Source organism: Rhinopithecus roxellana, chromosome 14 (assembly GCF_007565055.1).
Source record: "Rhinopithecus roxellana isolate Shanxi Qingling chromosome 14, ASM756505v1, whole genome shotgun sequence".
In the NCBI taxonomy this organism is placed as follows: Eukaryota; Metazoa; Chordata; class Mammalia; order Primates; family Cercopithecidae; genus Rhinopithecus; species Rhinopithecus roxellana.
The window spans coordinates 33,500,065-33,521,514 of NC_044562.1; the positions used below are offsets into that span (position 1 = coordinate 33,500,065).

The window sequence follows — 21,450 nt, forward strand, 5'->3', positions numbered from 1 at the left end:
CTGACCAACATGAAGAAACCCCGTCTAAACAAAATTAGCCGGGCATGGTGGCACACGCCTGTAATCCCAGCTACTCGGGAGGCTGAGGTAAGAGAATTGCTTGAACCCGGGAGGCGGAGGTTGCAGTGTGCTGAGATTGCGCCATCGCACTCCAGCCTGGGCAACAAGAGAGAAACTCTGTCTCAAAAAAAAAAAGAAAAAGAAAAAAAAGAAAGAAAATAAAATAGGAAGATGTGAGATAAGTGTTTTATTTATAGCTCACCACAAAATCCTAAAAAACTTCAATGATGCGGAGCTATAAGCGCCAAGGTGTTAGCCCAAAGTTTTTTAGTACAGAGACCTACAAGTTAGTTCCTTTTTGGGAAAATCTGTGCTGAGTTCACTTTCACGTGCTCATAATGTTGCCTCAGTGAGCTCCCTAACAAGGGACAATCACAAAGATCCGCCAGTAAAGAAAAATGCTAAAGTGTTACAACAAAAGGCTACAGTTCTTAATCTAGACTTTAAATCAGTTGGTTTAACTAAACAGCTTCTCCTAAAGGCAAAGCCAACCACTCACCTTCCTCAAAGCTGGCCTTCTTCTGTTTCACTAGAACACGGAAGTTTTCAGCAGGATTCACACTTCCAACCTAGAATATACCAACAGATGATAAACCTACAGGTTATTTCTTTTTAGCAGTACCCCAGGCAATACAGGATGGCTTAATGTAGTAAGTGTGCTCTTATAAAACAAAACCAAAGACAAAGAGAAGGCTTTTTCTATTCATTTTCATTTCCACGGCCGGCAGATTTCAGTGGTCCAACAGCTGCCCTCTGTGCTTTCACTCACCTTGCTTTATGCAAGCTGATTTCTTTCCAGAGGGGTCGGAAAAATATTACAGCTCAAGCCACCAGCCAGCCCAGCTGGAAGGCTTTGTGTAGCACAGACTGCCTGTATATCCTGTCACCCAACCAATTAGAAAGTGGAGGATTCTGTAGTGTGGGGTCGGTTTCGAATATACTTGCCCCACTAAGATAACATGAGAAATACAGCTTAATGCCTGATTCACTGAAGTGCCCATTAGTGGGACTGCTGCTGACCCTTTGGCACCGAAGTTTTGGTAGAATATACAAGCATATCCAGGTTGAACACGTCCTCAGAAAGTAAAAGCAGATTATGTACAAAGATGTACTGCAGTGCTGCGTGAGGAAGTTTGAAAGACGAAACCCTGCCATATTATATGGAACTTTCTGATTATACCTGTTTTTCATCTGCTGGCCCCAATCCCTCACAGGGCCGAAGAACCACTCAGCTCATAAGAAAGAAAACAATGGGGTTCCAAAATATACTAAAGCTTCCAGTTTGCTAGGGTATAGGAAGCAGAAAAGCTCTCAGAACAAGATCATGACATTTTCCTTTACTATTATATACAAAACATCTAAATGAAATCTAAATTATTTTTCACACTTTCAATTTTTCTGAGTTTCTGTTTGAGGTGAGAATAAAGGCATGCCCTTTATTCCCTGACTATCCTTCCTAGTATATTTTGTTAAAAAGTTATTGGCCAATTTTTAAGATCTGTTGATTCACACTAATACTGCTTAAAAGAAGGCACTATTTGGCTGGGTGCGGTGACTCATGCCTATAATCCCAGTGCTTCGGGAGGCTGAAGCGGGCGGATTGCTTGAGCCCAAGAGTAACATACTGAGACCCACCTCTATGAAAAATAGCTGGGTGTGATGGCATGTGCCCTTAGTCCTAGCTACACAAGAGGCTGAGGCAGGAGGATCACTTGAGCCCAGGAGTTCAAGGCTGCAGTGAGCTAAAATCACACTACTGTACTCCAGCTTGGGTAACAGTGACAATCTATTTCTAAAATTAAATAAAATATTCTTCCTCCTGGCTGAGCAAGATATAAAAATAAATAAGTAAATAAAATAAGGTAGTATTTTCAAGTTCCAAAAAATTTCTCATTAAATAAAAATCTCATGTATCAAAGGATACTTTCTTGGGGAAATCCTAAACTTGTGAATCCTATTCTAAAGTTGCATGTTAGAAAATAGGAAAGTTACACTAACTTAAATTGTACATACTTGAAGATTAAGGCTCATACCACTAATCCCCACTTATCCTATCATTTTGACTAGCTGAAAAGCTGCAAAATAATGCCAACAGCAAAATCTCAACACTGAGATGTTCCATGTTCTATAGATTATAAAGAGCTCTATATACCTTATGTCATATAGATAATTCTGTAGGCAATTCATAATAATTACTTGAAGAAGTATGGAATGGGTCTTTATGGCTTCTACAGAGCAAGGACCAGAGAAAGTGATCATGATCTTATTTGAAAGTGATAAGAACAGACTAACAAAAATTGATGCACTCTTCCTCAAGCCCCAACCTTCCTGCAAAGGGGGAAGCACACTTGAAAAGCTTTGCTTACAGAGGTGACACTGCCTTCAGCCAGACTGGAGACGCTGAAGTGGGCTCCCCCTTGCTCAGTCTTTAATTTTTTAGCGGTAGGTCCATCTTCATGGCTAGAAAAGAAAAAAAAATTCTCTTAAAACAGAACAAACAATACAAAACCAGATTGCTATTGTGAAACTTATTTTCCAAGCACCAAATAAATAAATAAATAAATAAAAAAGAAGAAAAGAAACACAATAGCTACATGTAGTCCTCTTACAAACGAAAGCTGCCTCCCTTTCCCAGTCACCGGGCTCCTAAGGGCCTAACTTGAGGCAGCCCTGGCCTTGTTTCACAGCAGTATGAGAATCAGAATTAAGCAATCACATCACAAGGTCCTTGCAAAAGATGAAACTGCAAGCACAGATAAAGGAAATTTAACATTTAAGTAAGAAAACCATTTACTCTTCAGATATTATTTTCTAGTTCCTGTCTCAGAATTGACAGCTATTAGCTTTCCATGTACACAGAAGACCTTTGTGTCTAACAACCCATTTTCTCCATCATGTATGTTAGAGCTTTATAAGCTTCTGTTTACAACAGTCAAAACTTACTAGACAATCCTTAATTAACTCTGCAAGAGCTTTCCCTCTTAAAGAAGTCATAAACTATAAAAAAAAACTTCCCCAAAAACTTTCAATTTCTTCTTTTATAAACCTAATTCTGTTTTGTGCAACATGCTAACAGTCCAATAGCATCTGTGTGCTAAGGAAAAGTGTATCAAACATCTTGCCTCAAGTAACATACTGGCTTTAACAGCCTGTCTTAAAGTCAAGAGGAGGTCAAGTTAATTGCAAGAGAAGAAAATCAAATCCAAAGACTCTGCCTGTAATCTCCCTTAAGCTGCTGAACATAAAGAAATGAAGATGCAATCTGGGACAAAAGCAGCCATCAGAAATGGCTAGATGATAAGAGAAATTAGTAATCAAGATCTAGAAATTTTAAAAATTCATTTATTTTAACAAATAAAAATTGCATATATTTATCACATACAAAATGTTTTAAAATAAGCATTTGTGAAATAGCTAAATTAAGCTAATTATTGTATGCATTATTTCATTTACTTCTCATTTTATTATGAGAACAGTTAAAATTTCTCAGCAATTTTCAAGACTAGTATTCTAAATGTGTTTTTTTGCTCAAAGCCCCAACCTTCAGACAATGAGGCTTGAAAATGAAGTCATTTTAAAAATGAAGCAAAAATAAATTTTAAACATAAAATGAAGCAAAGAATAAATAAAACATACATGGGCTTCCTCAATTTCAATAATGAATCTCCTCTTAGAGGTAGGTAAAAGAACTAAAGTAATCATCACAGCCATACATCCATGAATTAAAACTTTCACTATCTGGCATCTTTCCCATTCACCACTCAACATTTTCCCTTTGAGAAGTAGGCAAGAGCTAAGTAAAAGACAGAAGGGTGGGAACCAGGAAACATTACAAGGGATAAGTCACCCAGAACTCTTTTCTTGCAAATAGAATAAAAAATAAACAAAGCCTTCATGGAAAAAATGAAAGAAAAAAAGTAGAAATCCAAGATAGGATGACATTCCATTAGAAGTTGAGTATATTTTTTTAAAAAAAGGTCAGAGGCAGTCATTTCAATTAACCTTTGCCAGTTCTTCCCAAGAGACAAGTCAACAACATTAAACTACTGAAGAGTTGGAGTCAAAAGACCTGGATTCTAGTCTCAATTTTGCCACTGACTAGCACTGGAATCTTACACCTTCTTGATGGCGTTCACTGTGTACTAATTTTTATCTATCTAGAGTTTAGAGTCTAGTAAGCTACTGACCTCTCTGAGCTTTAGTCTGCTCCTTAGGAAAGCACTATGATGAAAAGTACCATCAGTATATCAACTATTCTGTTCCAAAAATACAGATTAGCTTACATAGTAGTATTAAGAAGGATTACACATAAAAAGCTAAGTTATGTGGGTATATGAAGTTGAATCATATGAAGAATTTCTTCAACCCTCCAAAATGAGGTTCTAGGGAAGTAAGTGTAAACAGACATACATACAATTTTCCCATACCAGGCAAGTAAAAGTAACCCCAGTCATATGTAGAACATAGTAAAATTTAGTATGGTTAATATTCTCCAGGCCAAATCATTTAAAAGCATTATTAGGAATTTTGCATATACTAAATTAATAATGTCTATGTGAAGTGGGAAAAGGTAATGACTCTCTTCCCTAAATTATCTATGAAGGAACTAAGCTCTAAAAAGTAGAAATTTATACACACAAGATCACAGTAGACATATAAGTGTCAGCAGTTGGTGCATTTGGATGATGAGACCATGGGTAATTTGTTCTTTTTTCTTTCTTATTTTATTTCACAAACATGTATAAATTTTGCAACTCACTTATTTAGGCTAATATTTACTGAATATGTACTATGTATCAGTCACTAAGCTAGACTCTAAACTCTCAATATACAAAAATTAATATACTATCAACAACTTCAGCCAAATAAAAATTTAAGTATACATACAGACAATTAACAAAATACTGTGATAGGCAGCCTATCTCTTTCAGAGGACAGAAAATAGTTGTATTGGGCTAAAGCATAAGGTGCAAGCTGGGAAGTAGTGAGAGATGGAGCTAGAAAATACATTAATTAGGAGCATTAAAAAACGTGAGGAAAGAAAACGGTTTTCTCTACGTAGTGTGTGTGCTGTCTGTCCTCAGTCTGGTGGCTTTGTTGCTGGACACAACGCTCTCAGCTGATCCCTGCTGAACTGTGGGGACGGTCGCCTGGGCAGGATCCTTCACGACCCCTTTTCTGTTCCTCCGTCATCACGGGGAATAAATCTCTCTCGAAACTCTCTGGCCGTTCCCAGAAAGGCAAAAAGATATTCAAATGCCCTTCTTCCATCTTCCTTCCAGTGGGCACCGAGCCCAGCATTTGCAGCACCCACTGCTGGCAGTCTGGCCAGGTGTCTGTTACCTTGAAAAATAGCTACTGGACAGGATCGTGTGGTTGCTCTCATGGACATGGACTGTTTTTTTGTTCAAATGGAGCAGCGGCAAAATCTTCATTTGAGGAATAAACCTTGTGCAGTTGTACAGTACAAATCATGGAAGGGTGGTAGAATAATTGCAGTGAGTTATGAAGCTCGTGCATTTGGGGTCACTATACGTAGGCAGATGATGCAAAGAAGTTACGTCCAGGCCTTCTACTGGCACAAGTTCGTGAGTACCATGGGAAAGCTAACCTCACCAAGTACCGGGAAGGCAGTGTTGAAGTGATGGAAGAAGTCTCGTTTTGCTGTGATTGAATGCACCAGCATTGATGAGGCTTACGTAGATCTGACCGGTGCTGTATGAGAGACTACAAAAGCTACAAGGTCAGCCTATTTCGGCAGCCTTGTTACCAAGCACTTAAATTGAAGGGTTGCCCGAAGACCCCACAACAGCAGAAGAGACTGTTTCAGAAAGGTACCTCCATAGCATATTACTTCTGCTTCCTGCCTTTGGAACCTGCTTTGCTTGGTCATGCTGATTCTCCTTGGAATAACTAAAAGGAAACTTAACCTACGGCCTGAATGAATCACAAGGACTCACATGGAAGGATATACAAATGTTGTTATCTTCCCAGGTATTTGGATGTTGAGAAGCTGTGAAATCTGTATGAAAGTAAATTTTTCTTTAGATATAACTAGGGCAGGTTAGTGTTATAAACAGAAGGCAGAAGGTTGACTGAGCACTTTGTCATTGGTAGTTTACTTTATTTCATTGTAACTTGGCTTCTTCATCTATAAGAGTCTTGGCTTCTTCATCTATAAGGGTGAGCTTTTTAAAGAGGGACCTCAGGTGTAGGGAATTCAGTCACTCAAAATTTCTTATCACTTCTTAGCCCATTATCAAATATGGGCTATGCAAGGCCCTTCTCATTGTATTATACTATCTTTCCCCTTCATAGTGATTTTCCCACTCCCTCTGCACCCCACTTACACTCTTGTACCCACCGATATACCAGACGTATCTTAGATATGTACATATCTTTATAAGTTACACAGTACTGCTTTGTGTATGTGCCTTCTAATTACAAGATGATTTTGTGCTATTATAGATCTCATTCTTTTTCTTAATTTTCCTCAGTGGTGACCTTAGAGATCTGTCGATGTGGTTGTTACTTGCAGCATAATCCATGATGTGGATCCACCATGTTTACAGACCATTTTCCCTAGTGACAAGTTCACTGGTAGCTTCTAATGTCCTACTCAGTTTACATTCCCCCTTAGCAGTACACAGAAGTTCCTGTTTCTCCCATATTCTCACCAACAACTGGTCTCATCTAATGTTTAAAAATATTTGCCAATGTTTGTTTGTTTTGCTTTGATTTACAGTTCTCTGATTACTAATTGAGACTGAAGATCTCTTCATACACTTGTAAGCCAGTTGAGTTTCTGCTCCTGTGATTTGCTTATTTATAATCTTTGCCTATTTTTCCATGGAAAAATTATTTTTTGATTTTCCAAGAGGTCCTTGAATATCCTAATTATTAGTTCCTTGTCTTTTGTTTTTTTTTGAGATGGGAGTCTCACTATGTTGCCCAAGCTGGAGTGCAGTGGCTATTCAAAGGTGTAATCATGGCTCACTGCAACCTTGAACCCTGGGCTCAAATGATCCTCCTGCCTCAGCCTCCAGAGTATCTGGGAGTACAGGTGTGTGCCATCATGCCCAGCTAATTTTTATATTTTTTGTAGAGGTGGGGTCTTACTGTGTTGCCCAGGCTTTTATATATATTATATATATAATATATATATATATTTTCCTACTTGGTTATTGATGTGTTGTGAAATAATAAATGGTTTCTTTAAATAAGTTCATTTTTACTTGCTTTACAAAAAGAAAACGGTTTTCTCTAGATAATTGGATTATGAATAGATGCCTCTTTTCTTTCTGCTTATCTGGATTCTCTCATTTGTGTAAAAAAGTTTGACCTTATGCTGAGGATAATGGGAGGCCTTTAAAGCAAGGGTGTTTTAATTGGGGGTCCAAAGATGACATCAAGGAATCTCTGAACTACCAGAAATTATAACCAAACTTCAAAACTTAGTATGTTAAAGCATTTTTCTGGGAAGAGGGTTCATAGATTTTGTATCAAGTGAGTCCACTGCACTCTCTGTCTCTCACATATGATTAAGAATCATTACTTTTAAGAATTTTAGGCTGGGCATGGTGGCTCACGCCTGTAATCCCAGCACTTTGGGAGGCCAAGGTGGCTGGATCACGAGGTCAGGAGATTGAGACCATCCTGGCTAACATGGTGAAACCCCGTCTCTACTAAAAATACAAAAAATTAGCCAGGCGTGGTGGCGGGCGCGTGTAGTCTCAGCTACTTGGGAGGCTGAGGCAGGAGAATGGCGTGAACCCAGGAGGCGGAGCTTGCAGTGAGCTGAGATGGTGCCACTGCACTGCAGCCTGGGCAACAGAGCGAGACTCTGTCTCAAAAAAATACATATATAATAATAATTTTAAGCAAGAGAGTGATGGGATCAGATTTGTTTTTTAAACTCACTCAGGTAACAGCATGGATTGGAAAGGGTAAGACAAATTAGGGAAATCAGTGAAGAGTTATCTCAGTGAGGCAGGCTAAAATGAGAAGGCCTACATAAAAGCAGTGGCGCAGTGGCAGTGGGCGATGCTATTAAGAGCTTACATTTCTTTTTAATGCTTACCATGTGGTAGTCACTATGTTAAACACATTTAAATTACCTCAGTTAAACTGCAACAACCCTACGAGTTAGTGATGATCAGCATCCTTTCACAGATGAGCAAACCAAGCCTCAAGAAAGTCTGATCCCTTGTTTAAAGCACACAGTAAGGGGAAAGAACTAATCCTGTACTCATCCATTCCCCTATCCAACCTCCGGGAAGGCAGGCATTTGTTATTGCCACTTGACACTGAGTAACTTGCCAATTTCAACTGCTTTTAAGGGGAAACGCTTGAGTTTAGCTCCAAATTCGACCCCAAAACCAACGCCATTAGCCACCAGACTAACCTTAAGTGAAAGGGTTAGATCTGAGGTAAATGTACTACAACTTGGTAAACCAATTACATATAGAATGTAAAAGAAAAGGAAGACTCCCAAGAAATTGGGTGTCATTCACTGAAATAAGAGAATAATGGCATGAAGAGGGGTTGGAAAGGAGCAGGAAGAAGAAAGCAGATAACAAAGCCATTTCTGGCATACTGAACTTGAGGGGCCTACAGGCACCTAAGCTATTTAGTGGATGGGATAGAAATCTGAACTGAAGACAGATATTTAGTAGTTTTGAGGCTCTGAAATAAAAAAGAGGTCTTGGGATATGCACTGCTAAGGCAAAATGGCATTACAGTTTGAAGTACAAGCTCTGGGGTCAGAATGCCTACACTTAAATCCTTACTCCAACACCTACCAACTACAATCTTGGGCAAGCTTCTCATCTTCTCTAATCCTGCGCTCTAATCCTGAACTTTAAGTTGGGGGTCAATAAAAGAATCTATTTCACTAGGATGGCAAAGTGGGTCCAAACAGATAATGTGTGTAAAGCATTTAGCATCATGTAAAGCACTTAAGTTTTGAAGTCTGAATATAATTTCAGGTAGTTCACAGATTTCTTGATGTCATCTTTGGAACCCTGATTAAAAACGCTTGCCTTAATGGCCTCCCATTATCTTCAGCATAAGGTTCAATAAATGTTTGCTGCTTCTGAGGACAAATCCTACAGAATATCAACACAAAAACACACAAAAGCAGCCCCCACAGGAATCTGAGAGGGAGTTGCCAAAGACTGAAAAAAATCTGGAGAAGCTGAAGTTAAGTCAGATATATGAGTTTTAAGAGAGAAGGAATAATTGACAGTGTCAAGTGCTACAAAGAGGTCAAGAAAGCAAAGGACCACAAAGCCGAAGTAAATTTAGCAGTTAGTGTCTTTTGGAAGATGAGCTTCAAGGATGTGGTGGGGGCCGAGGCTGGTGAGAATGAGAGCTGGGAAAGGTTGCAGAGTAGACTATTCTTCTAAGAGCCTGGCTTCTGGAAGGAAAGATAATAATTAGATTAATAATTAGTAACAGGTAGTAATTAGAGGGAAGCAGCTAGGGGATTATTTTATTTTGTGTTAAATGAAAGAAATTTAATATGAGAGAAGAAAGGAGCTGGTGGTAGACAGGGAGAAGCTAAAAATACAGAAAGAGGAAAGAAATTATTAGTGGATTAAAGTACCAGATGAGGCAGAAAAAGGAACCCATCCTAGGAAACAAAGTAAGACTCTATCTTGACAAAATAGAAAACAATTAGCCGGCGTGAGCTACTCAGGAGGGTACTGAGGATCCGCAAGTTGGGAGATCACTTGAGCCCAGGAGGTCAAGGTTGCAGTGAGCTGTGATCACACCACTGCACTCCAGCCTGGGTGACAGAGAGAGACCCTGTCTCAAAAACTAAAATTAAAAAAAAAAAAAAGAAAAGAAAGGATCCAGGGCACAGGTAAAGGAATTCACCTTAGGCAGGATGAAATAAATACCCTATTTCACTGAGACAGGAAAGAAGGAAGGTAAATGCAAAAACATGTATGTTTTGAGATAAGATGGGCCAGAAAACTGAGGAGTTCCTACCTGCTTTGGTTAGGCTTTGTGTTCCCACCCAAGTTTTTCCTTTTTTTTTTTTTTTAAAGACAGAGTCTCACTCTGTTGCCTAGGCTGGCGTGCAATGGTGTCATCTCAGCTCACTGCAAACCTCCACCTCCTGGGTTCAAGCAATTTTTGTGCCTCAGCCTCCCGAGTAGCTGTATTACAGGCTTGTGCCACCACAGCCAGCTAATTTTTGTGTGGAGACAGGGTTTCACCATGTTAGCCAGGCTGGTCTGGAACTCCTGACCTCAAGCAATCCACCTGCCTCGGCCTCCCAAAGTGCTGGGATTATAGGCATGAGCCACTGAGGCCAGCCCCAAATCTCATTTTGAATTGTAATCCCCAAGTGTTGAGGGAGAGACCTGGTGGGAAGTGATTGGATTATGGGGGCGGTTCCCTCATGCTATTCTTGTGATAATGAGTGAATTCTCACGAGATCTGATGGTTTTACATAAGGTAGTTTCTCCTGTGCTGATACATACTTGCTCTCACCTGCTGCCATGTAAGATGCACCTTTGCTTCTCCTGCCATGATTGTTAAGTTTCCCGAGGCCTTCCCAGCTATGTGGAACTGTGAGTCAATCAAACCTCTTTCCTTTAGAAATTACCCAGTCTTAGGTATTTCTTCATAGCAGCATGAGAAGAGACTAATACACCACCTATTGGCCTCTACTGTCATTGTCACTGCTAACATGCCAGGCACATGACTAGGATTTTTAAAATCATTTACTCCAAACACTGTGTTCTTACTATTTGCTAGGCACTTTGCTGGGTCCTAGGATACAACAGTGAACAGCATACACTGCTCAATTAACCCCCATGACAACTCTATGAGACAGATACTCCTATTATCCCTATTCTACCCATGAGGAAACTAAGTCTTTGAGAGGATAAGTAACCTATGCCTAAGGCCACACTGAGGAGCAAGGGGTCTGACTCATATTGACCGACTCTGGAGTCTGAAATCTTAACCATTAACCAAGTGAGGATGTCTGCTGAGAGTAAGTGAGGAGTCTTCGTGGACCTGAAAAGAGCAGAAAGCCTTAGACTACCTGCATAGAGATAAACACAAATCAAGATCACGTACACATCAGCTGCACAAGTAGGATTAGACCTGAGATGTCCAAATTCTCATGCAAGTTCCCCGTCCAAGAGATGACATTTTCATTTCAAGGGTGTACAGCAACATTAAGGAAAGCAATGCTTTTATATGATAAGGGTAATATTTAGTATATTTTGGGACTACAGTGTCAAATGGTGTTCTTACCCTCTTGAAATGAAGAAATCACTTCTAACACTAGGTATTCAACAAGTCCAAGGCAAACATCAGATCTTCTCAAAGATTCAATGTTTTTATAGATAATGATATGATTATTGCTTTAGGTTTTGACTACTGGCTTCCCTCCAAATACATTCATAGGCCACAAAATGATGTTTTGGTCAATGACGAGCCACATATACATGGTGGTCTCATAAGATTATAATGAAACTGAAAAATTCCTATCGCCTTGTGACATCAGGGCTGTCATGGCATCACAGCATAAGGCATTACCTTTTCTTTTTTTTTTCTCTTTTTAAATTAAGACAGAGTCTCGCTCTGGAGCCCAAGCTGGAGTGCAGTGGCGTGATCTCAGCTCACTGCAACCTCTGCCTCCCAGGTTCAGGAGATTCTCCTGCCTCAGCCTCCCAAGTAGCTGGGACTATAGGCGCATGCGTTCATTTTTGTATTTTTAGTAGAGATGGGGATTCTCTATTAAAAATGTTGGCCAGACTGTCTCGAACACCCGACCTCAGGTCATCTGCCCACCTCAGTATCCCTAGGCATCTATTATTAGATATGTTTATATATGCAAATACCTCTTTGTTACAAATGCCTACAGTATTCAACATAGTAACACACTGCACAGGTTTGTACCTTGGGGCAAAAGGCCATACCACATAGCCTAGGTATGTAGTAGACTCCACCATGCGGGCTCGTGTAAGTACACTCTGTAACATTCGCACAACGAAATCGCCTAACGACACGGTTCACAGAATGTATCCCTGTCGTTAAGTGGAGGATGACAGTTGCTCAAAGTGCTTTAATATCTGTGATTTCATTGTTATAATCTCTCTTGAGATTTTTCTTTAGGTGAAGAAAATCTCATAAAGGTAAAATTATTTCACCAAAATCATATCGAGTGAAAACACTGGAATGATTCCCAGCTCTTAAGACGATTAAACACCCTGAACAGACATTTGTCCACTCCTGATCTTAGGCCCTCTCCAGGTACACTGGAAATATGTACCCCGGATCCAGAGATGATGAATATATACAAAGACATTGCAAACTGTTGGCAATTTTTTCTTTCCTTGGAAAAATTACCTCTAGAACTGACTGGAGGTTTATCGTCAAAATTAAGGGGTTTTAGAACCTTGTAGAAAGGACTGAATCATTCTTCTTGAATACAGGTGGTATTCAATATTTGCTAAATGAATCATTTCTGCGATTCTTAAAAACTAAGCTTTCTCAGAAGAGAATAGGAGCGTCAGCAAGTGTGTGTGAATAAGACACTTCTCAGGCCCCTGCAAGAGTAACTTAGCTATGCTGCGAACCACTATGGGAGCAAAGAACAAGAAGCTCAGCACACCCAAGCTTCCAGAAGAGTGCCTAGCGGTACCAGAGCCAAAGGTGTGATCACAGCAGGGATCAAATGACTGAACAGCATTCTTCTGGGTCTGTGTGGTGTGCTTTTTTAACCAGCTGATTTACATTTTAATCAAAGGGAAGAGGAGAAAATGGCCCACTTCTTTCCCACAGCATCAGAGTAAGATCATGGACTGGAGCTTTAACACACACAAAGAGAATAGCCCTGTGATTGCAGTAAGACTAGAGTAAGGTGTCACAGAAAGAAAAGGCTGCACACTTTTATTGAACTGTTTTAAAATACAAATCCAGAAGGTAGATAAGGATAGCAGAGGGAAAGTGAATTTTTAGGGACAGTCTTCTTGTGTAGAATGATGATAGACTAAACAGAAACGAAAACCTCTCCAGGATGTGTAAGGAATGCACATCATAAAAATCTATCAAGAAACAATCTATCAATCTCCTTGAGAGATGGTCTTACGGGGGGCAGGCGGTGTGCAGGGAGGAACCAAGTGCATGATTTTTTTTTCAATTCTCACAAAGCTTGGATGTTAATCTTTAGAAAGTCACAGAATGTGCAAAGCTTTCTATTCAATTTAGACAGTAATTTCTAAATCAATGATTTATAGAAACCTGTGAAGATTTCCGGAAATTAGTCAAAACTTCTCCACTGCGGTATTTATAAATAAGAAGCTTTGTCAATAAAGGTAGTTGTGGAGAGAAAATCAAAAAAGGGAAAAAAAGTCATGGTTTAAAATCAGATCTCAAAATACAGCCAAAAGAAAGGTATAGATTATTCTGGCTTGAGAAAAAAAAAGTCACCAATAACTGGTTGACCTAAACCCGGTAAAAATCAATTTTACATACTCAAATAATTCTGGATAAGCAACAACAATTTCTCGTTTTATTTTTGTTTTGTTTTGAATGGAAGCTGACACAGATTGTGAACAGAAGAGGAAAAAAACTTAATAGCCAGTTGTAAGTTTGATTTCAGGGTATATGAAAAGCATTTTGCAAACCTTAAAGTACAAATACCTCCCCAATAGCACAACCAAGTATATCACTGCTACACTAATAGAATGGCTAAAGAACTGATAGTTTTTCACTCTCGTTCCCACCTTTCCTCCAAAAAATCTCATTGATATCCCCAACATCTAATCTCCTCCCAACCAAAAAAACCTATGATCTTCAACACAGTCATTCTCAGTACTTTACTTTAAAAAGTCTAAAGTATTTTTAGACTTAGATATTCAGAAACTTATCTGATTATACATTATATATAATTCACCAAGAATCTGATATTGATCAAAAAGTCATCAGCCCAGAAGGTAGCTCTAAATCCAAGGTGAACAGCAAGGATATAATATGATCACAGCAGACAGATATAAAAAATCAGTACTTCAATGTAAGGGCCAAATAGCAAAAGGCTTCTTCCTCCCACCTTTTTAATTCCATAGACCCCTATGTGACACCTCCAGAGCCACTCCAAAATGACCACAAATCTTACATACCCTAATGTTAAATGCAATTATACCGAGTACTTACTTGTCTTGGAAAATGTCCTGAGCAGTTACTTGATCCTTTTTCTTGGCTTCAATCAGAGGAAAAAGGGTCTTTATTTTAGAGAGAGGAATCTGACTTTTCGATGTCACCTCAGCGGGAGGATTCAGCATGTTCCAAATATGCTGCTGAATTGGGGGTAGAGGCTCCCGGGGATGTAAAGCTCTGTGCAGCAGACACTGTTGGAAAAGGTAAGGATTTTAAAACATAGATGGAGACATATATGGCTTCTTAATATTTTCTGATGAAGGATCCTCCATCTTTAGTGTGGGAGGGCTAAGTGATTCATACCACACGTAAAAAACAACAGAGGATTCACCCAGAACCACCTTTCTTGGCAGGATATTGGTCAATATCTAACCAATTGTAAAAACAGGTCCAAACCTAGCAACAGTATCTTCTGCTCTGGACCTCCTGGAAAGGAGCCTCACCTTACAAATCAAAGCTGTTGCTTTTACTACTTGGGGAATATGTAAGATTCCCTAAAATACCTAATTCCAAGACCTGATAATCTGGGATTGTAACTTTCTTGTTATAATCCTTTTATCTCTCTTAATCATGCTGTGCTTTCCCTCTCACTTCATCTCAGAGAATGCCATGTGGTGGATGAAACAGGTTACTACAGGGAAGCTGCCCATGCTCAGTGAGTCCCAGAGAGAAGTCTGCAAACGAGATGAGAATACTGAGTTGTCCCCGAGTGCTGAGTCTGCACTTTTCTCCACAAGTCCATCCATCTTTCTCCTTCCCCACTGCTACCATTCTTGCCCGGGCCCCATCACCTCATCCCTGGCCTACCACAGTCACCTTCTAACTGGTCTCCTGGCTTCTCCTTCCACTGTCTGACTGGAGGTGGTATGAGAGTGAACTGCTCGCTATACCCTACAGTCCTGTGACACAGCCCTGCTTGCCTCCTTGATCGCATCACCAGCCACTTGTTCTCCTCACTCACAATCCCAACAGGCTGGGCTCCTCCTGCTTCGCTCATACACTAAGCTCATCCTACCTTTGGGGCCTGGACCTAACGCTACCCCTGCTTCCTCTGTCTTTCCCTAAACCTCGAAGGAGTTAGCCCCACCCCCATCCCTTTTTTTAAAAAAAATCATTTTGGTCTTTGCTGAGATACTATCTCCAAAGAGAGGACTTCCCTGACACTCTGTATGAAGTAGCCCCTCCACCCCATCCTACCACCCTAGTCATTTTCTGTCACTGAGAGAGATCAAATGAAATAATGAAATCCACAGGCAGACAGCCCGGGCAGCGCCTTGAGCCTAGCTAAAAGTTGACCCTAAAGGCAGACAGCCCGGGCGGCGCCTTGAGCCTAGTTAACAAGTTGACCCCGGACCCAACCGATAATGTTATCTATAGATTTCAGATGTTGTATAGACAAGCATTGTGAAAGTCCCTGTCTTGTTCTTTTTCTGTTCTAAATTACTAGTGCTTGCCATATATCTCTCAAACTTCCTGAGCCCAGTATAAACATATCCCTCCATATATCTCTCAACTTACTGGGCTCATCCCACCACATGTCTCCCCACCATATATCTCTCAATTCAAAGACTACCATATATCTCAACTTTAGAAAGACACCACCTGGAAAGTCCCCGATAAGAGCACAGTCGTTTGTGAGAGCGCGGGAACCAATAAAAAAACTGCTAAATGTATAGACTTAAAATGTTAACCAATTGTAATGCTGTAACCTAGAGAATTCCCTCGTTCCTCTGCAACTTTACAAGTCCTGTTTACATGAGGCTATAAAAGGCAAGCGCACGCATTGTTCAGGGCCCTCTTGTATGTTGTAAAACGGAGGGACCAAGTTCGAACTTGCATTAAAGATCCTTGCCGCTTGGCTTTGACTCTGGTCTCTGGTGGACTTCTTCGGGGAATAAAAGGTCTAGGCATAACATCACTTCCCTTATTTTATATTTTTATAGCCTCCACCATTATCTAAAATTATCAATTTTCTAGTTTACCTGTTTATTATCTAACCCTCCTCCTTACAAGTAGGGCTCTTCTCTTCTTTACTGCTGAATGAATTCTAAGCATCAAAAATACTACCTGGCATATAGTAAGCACCTGGCAGATAAGGGCTGAAGGAATAAAGTGCTCTTTTCCAGGGCTCTAGTTGTTGACAGTGGTGTCAAGAAGCAACACCAAGGGGGAGGGGCACCAAGATCAAGGCCAGGGCAGGTTCTCCACTGCTCATATGAGTGAAGTTCTGCACAGCATGCCACCTCATTCAACCACCTATCTTGCCTCGAGTCTACTGGGCCAGGCCTTGGCAGTATGCCAGGCCTTGGCCTGCCCAGCAAAGGTAATGCTCTAAAAGGAGTATAGAAAGGTAAGCAGTAACATTAGATGTCATTAAAAAACAAAGAAATGAAACTATCCGTTGATTGATGTTTTCCTTCCTTCGATAAAGATTAATTCCAAAATTAAAGTATAACTATTCCCACTTTTAAACAACTTATAAATTTGTAATTCTAAAAAAAACAAACAGACCACCAGGGAGCTGAAGAGCTCCTGTAATTTCAAAATACTACTCCTATCACAAAGTATATGATTTATACTATCCCATGGACTCCTTTCCTACACTGAGGAAAATGTAAACTGAAAGTTTCTATTCTAAAAAAATAAAAGATGCTTAGGTTTAATAGTGAGTATCATCCAAGAGTCAATGTCCCGTAAGTTTCAAAAACCCTGAGGTAGGAATTAAGTACCAATTTCCTCCAGAAATTCCATGCGCTTCTCCCTGCTCTCTCCCCATTTCAACCACCAACCACAGCTCTTCCTTCTCCATAGTACATATTCATTCCTCTCAAAGTTTGATGCTTGCTTTCTTTCCTAATTACTTGACTTTCCCTTGAGCATCAATAACATCAGGCCTATTCAATGTAAAGCAAGATAATCACAAAATTGTTTAAGCAAATCCAAACGATCCCAAACTCTGTGAATCTACCCCCTCCACCTTCTTATTATGCATAATCCTTTATTCATAGTGCTCTCCCTTGGTTCATTAAAATATCTCAACAGCTTAGAATGTCCTAAAGATGTAAAGCAGTAATCAAACACCCAACATAGCGGACTACCTCTCATAAACTCCTAAAGATTCTGTCTGTGATATCCAATTGACATGTCTTGGAAAAGGGCTAGAACAACCAATGGACAAGTATCCTACCCAGCCTTCCTACTGAAAAACATTCCAGATTTTCAGCATAAACTCCAGGCAATCTTTTCAGTGTCATCATCCGTTAAGTCAATAATAAAGGATCTACAAGACATGTTCTTAAGTACCAACCTCCCTCTCGTATTTTCTGAAAGGTCACATTTTAGGCAAATTAAGCTAAGCAAGATACTTACAAAATTCATTCAGGTAAAAATTCCCAATGCATTAAAAAAAAGGGATTATGAGAAAGTGACATTTCTGAGTGGCTGGGAAGCTGAGATCACAGTTCTTGACCTATTTATTTCTCTTTTAAACAACTATTGGCTGGGCGCGGTGGCTCAAGCCTGTAATTCCAGCACTTTGGGAGGCCGAGGCAGGTGGATCACGAGGTCAGGAGATCGAGACCATCCTGGCAAACACGGTGAAACCCCGTCTCTACTAAAAAAAAAAAAAAAATACAAAAAACTAGCCAGGCGAGGTGGCGGCGCCTTCCCAGCTACTCGGGAGGCTGAGGCAGGAGAATGGCGTGAACCCAGGAGGCGGAGCTTGCAGTGAGCTGAGATCTGGTCACTGCACTCCAGCCTGGGCGACAGTGAGACTCCATCTCAAAAAAAAAAAATAATAATAATAATAAATAAATACACACATTTAAAAAAAAATAAAAAATAAACAACTGTTACTCGATGTGATTTTTACAATTTGAAAAAGATAGAGGAAAAACCTACAGACCACAGTAGCTCAGAAGTTACTAATATACTGATTTTAGCAACATTGCATCAATTATTTAAAAGGTGGTTTTAACCGTTATATATTTTTAGCATTTCTTTCCAAAATTAGAATTAATCTCTTGATAACAAATTGATTATTAATCTCTCTCACCTTCTCCAAGCTCATTTACCCTTAGCTGTAGGTATTTCATTCAAAAAGAAAAAAGTAGCCTCCTTGGGTCCTACAACCTCCTACAGATTACTGTGTCCTCTCTTTCTCTCCCTTCATCAGGAAGTCTTTCTCATCTAGGCATTGTAACCTGGCTTGCACACCACTACTCAACTGATTCTGTGTCCCCAAAGTCCTCAAACTGGACTACGAATTCCTAAAGACCCTTTGCTAAGCTCACCTCTACTCGCCACTGTGCATCTGACTTGGCATTCTTTCCTCTCCAACTCTTCTCTTCCTGTGCCTTCCAAGATGCATTTCTCCTAATTTTCTACCTTGCTGATTTTTGTTGGGGGATGGAGGTAGGAGCATTTGGTTTTGTTTTGTAACAGCCTTTTTTATATGTCTAATTGTTCACTCATATGTTGGGGTTCTCTACTTAGTTCTCTCTCCTTCTCACCCAATGTATTCTCCCAGACGATCTGACTCACTTGTCTTTCTGCCTCAATGAGGAGGACTCTCAAATCTGTGTGTTTAGACCTGACTTGTCTTCTGGGCTCTGCAACCGTTTCTAACTTCCCACTGAGTGACTATACCAGGATATCCAATAGATTTTCTCAAATTTAACTCTTGTGAAAACAAATGAATTATCTTTTCTACCTGCTCATTCTGTATTCCTTATCATATTGAATGGTGACATCATCTTTTCAGTCACCCAAGCTAGGATCCTGTTATCTTCAATTCCTCTTTATTTTCCATCAATCACTCAAGTTCTAGCTATAGCTTCTAAATGCCTTAAGAATCAATTCTCGTCTCCACTCTCTCCATCACTGCTTTAACTCTTAAGACTTCAAGTGGGCCACTGAAAATTCTTTAATAATTACCCACTGCTGTAAAATCCAAATGACTGAATGTGGCATATAAGGTACTCACAACCTACCTACAACTTAACTTCTCTGTCACCTTTTCCATCATTTTCCCATACAGAACTTATACTGCAGCCAAAGGGATCCACATCCTAGCTCTTCATATTTTCAAGCTTTTCCACATCATTTATTTTGCTTGGCATGCTCTCCTTACAACATGCATCCCCTTTGTTCTTTTAGAACTCTGTCTGAATGCTCATTCCTCAGCAAAGCCTTCCTTAAGTCACCCACTTGCAAAAATCTTTTCCTTCTCATTCTCATGGTGTTTTCCAACCACTGTTTTAACTACTGGTTTTTTATCTCTATATTTTTCTCATTCTTCTAGAGGGGTCCATAAAAGAAGTAAGCTTGGGTGCGGTGGCTCACACCTGTAATCCCAACAGTTTGGGAGGCCGAGGTGGACGGATCACGAGGTCAGGAGATAGAGACCATCCCAGCTAACATGGTGAAAACCCGTCTCTACTAAAAAAAAAAAAAAAAATTAGCCGGGCATGGTGGTGGGCGCCTGTAATCCCAGCTACTCAGAGGCTGAGGCAGGAGAATGGTGTGAACCCGGAAGGCAGAGCTTACAGTGAGCCAAGATCAAGCCACTGCACTCCAGACTGGGTGACAGAGCGAGACTCCGTCTCAAAAAAAAAAAGTAAGCTTATAGTATCTTTAGTATGTGGTCCATTGTTAGTACTCAATAAATAAGTTTTTTTAAGTTTATATGTCCCAGTAAAGATACTTCTTTATACAGATAAGCCATATTAAAAACTCTCCCCCACAAAACAAACTAATAAATATCAAACTTGTGCTTGCAGCCACTTTGGAATATAAAAATGCCCGCATTTATGGCTTGTATCTGTCTGTTATTCCAAGAAACATTTATTAAAGATAAATACAACCTACCCTAGATAAGTGTGCAAAATAGTATTAATAGAAGTTTCTCTTTTTCTCCATAGTGAACCATTTTGGTAAGCTTTGAACTGGTCTGCTACCTTTCCTACAAATGGCACAAGGCTTTAGGTCTTCAAGTATACTTGCCAAAAACCACCAAAGGATTTTTATATCTGTAATTTATACTTCATTACACTTAGCATGCCGCAGTACAGATGGTCCCTGGTTTATGATGGTTCAACTTACAATTTTTCTACTTTACAATAGTGTGAAAGCGATACTCATTCAGTAGAACTCAGTAGGACACCCGCAATGCTGGGCAGTGATATCAAGCTGCAGCTCCCAAGGGTAGACAACCTTTACAGTGCATTAGGCTGCAAGATGATTGTGCCCAACTGCAGGCTAATGTAAGAGTTCTGAGCACATTTAAGGTAGATGAGGCTAAGCTATAACAATCGGTAGGTTAGGTGTAGTAAATGCATTTTCAACTTATATTCTCAATTTAGATGGGTTTACAGGCATGTATCCCCATCATAAATTGAGGGGCATGAGTATTCAGAGTCAAGTCTTCACATGTTAAGCCTCACATTTCTAATTTTAGAACAAAATATTTTTTTCACTACTTAAAAGAATTAAAAGCATCAAAAAAATAGGCAGTTTCTTTCAAGTAGAGGATCCCTCAAATCACAAGCCCCAATACGAACTTTAGTTACAGATGTTTCATGAAGTGAGTCAAAAGGGAGAATCTGTGTCTCTCCAGCACACGCCCTGTTACTCCCAAGCTGCAGAAGAGGGCCCTCTACTCCTCTGTGAGCAACAGCTTGCCTAAAAAAGTTGCTTATAATCTTTTTTCCAGTTTTGTGAGGCTCAGAGAAGCCTATGTCCTGCTCCCATCAACTGAATCCAGGACTGGAATATTCCTTTCTCCTTTAACCATGGTCTAGCCCTCATCTTCCTCAGCATAAGTCAGCTCTCTTGTCAGCTTCCCCAATTTACCTTAATCCAATCTCTGCCTTCCAATCCTTTGGCCTAAGATTCAGAAGTACATTTTTTATATTTTCTGTATTTTAATTATTCTTTATTAATTTCACAGTATAACCTCTTTATCTGACCCCTATGCTCCCTTTAATTGTGAAATTTTTGAGAAATGTGGCACTAGAACATTTCTTCTCTAACAATGTTATTAGAGTTCACACAAGCTCTCCTACTATTTTGATACAGAAAATGAAGAAAAGTGTTATTTACATACAATACAGGAGAAAACCCTGAAAAAATACAAAAGAGGCACCTGGCGGGGGCAAGGGTACACACCTGTAGTCCCATCTACTCAGAAGGCTGAGGTGGGAGGAA

General features: G+C 39.9%; 1 protein-coding gene across 1 annotated transcript in view; it reads right to left on the reverse strand.

Moving 5' to 3' along the window:
• XRCC5 (X-ray repair cross complementing 5) overlaps nt 1-21,450 on the reverse strand; it is a 98,805-nt gene that overhangs the window by 43,517 nt on the left and 33,838 nt on the right. The window contains exons 14-16 of the mRNA XM_010362320.2: nt 14,242-14,435; nt 2,427-2,520; nt 560-629 (exon numbers count right to left, since the gene is read on the reverse strand). Of these exons, the coding sequence (XP_010360622.1) occupies nt 560-629; nt 2,427-2,520; nt 14,242-14,435 (358 nt within the window). The remainder of the gene's footprint in view (nt 1-559; nt 630-2,426; nt 2,521-14,241; nt 14,436-21,450) is intronic.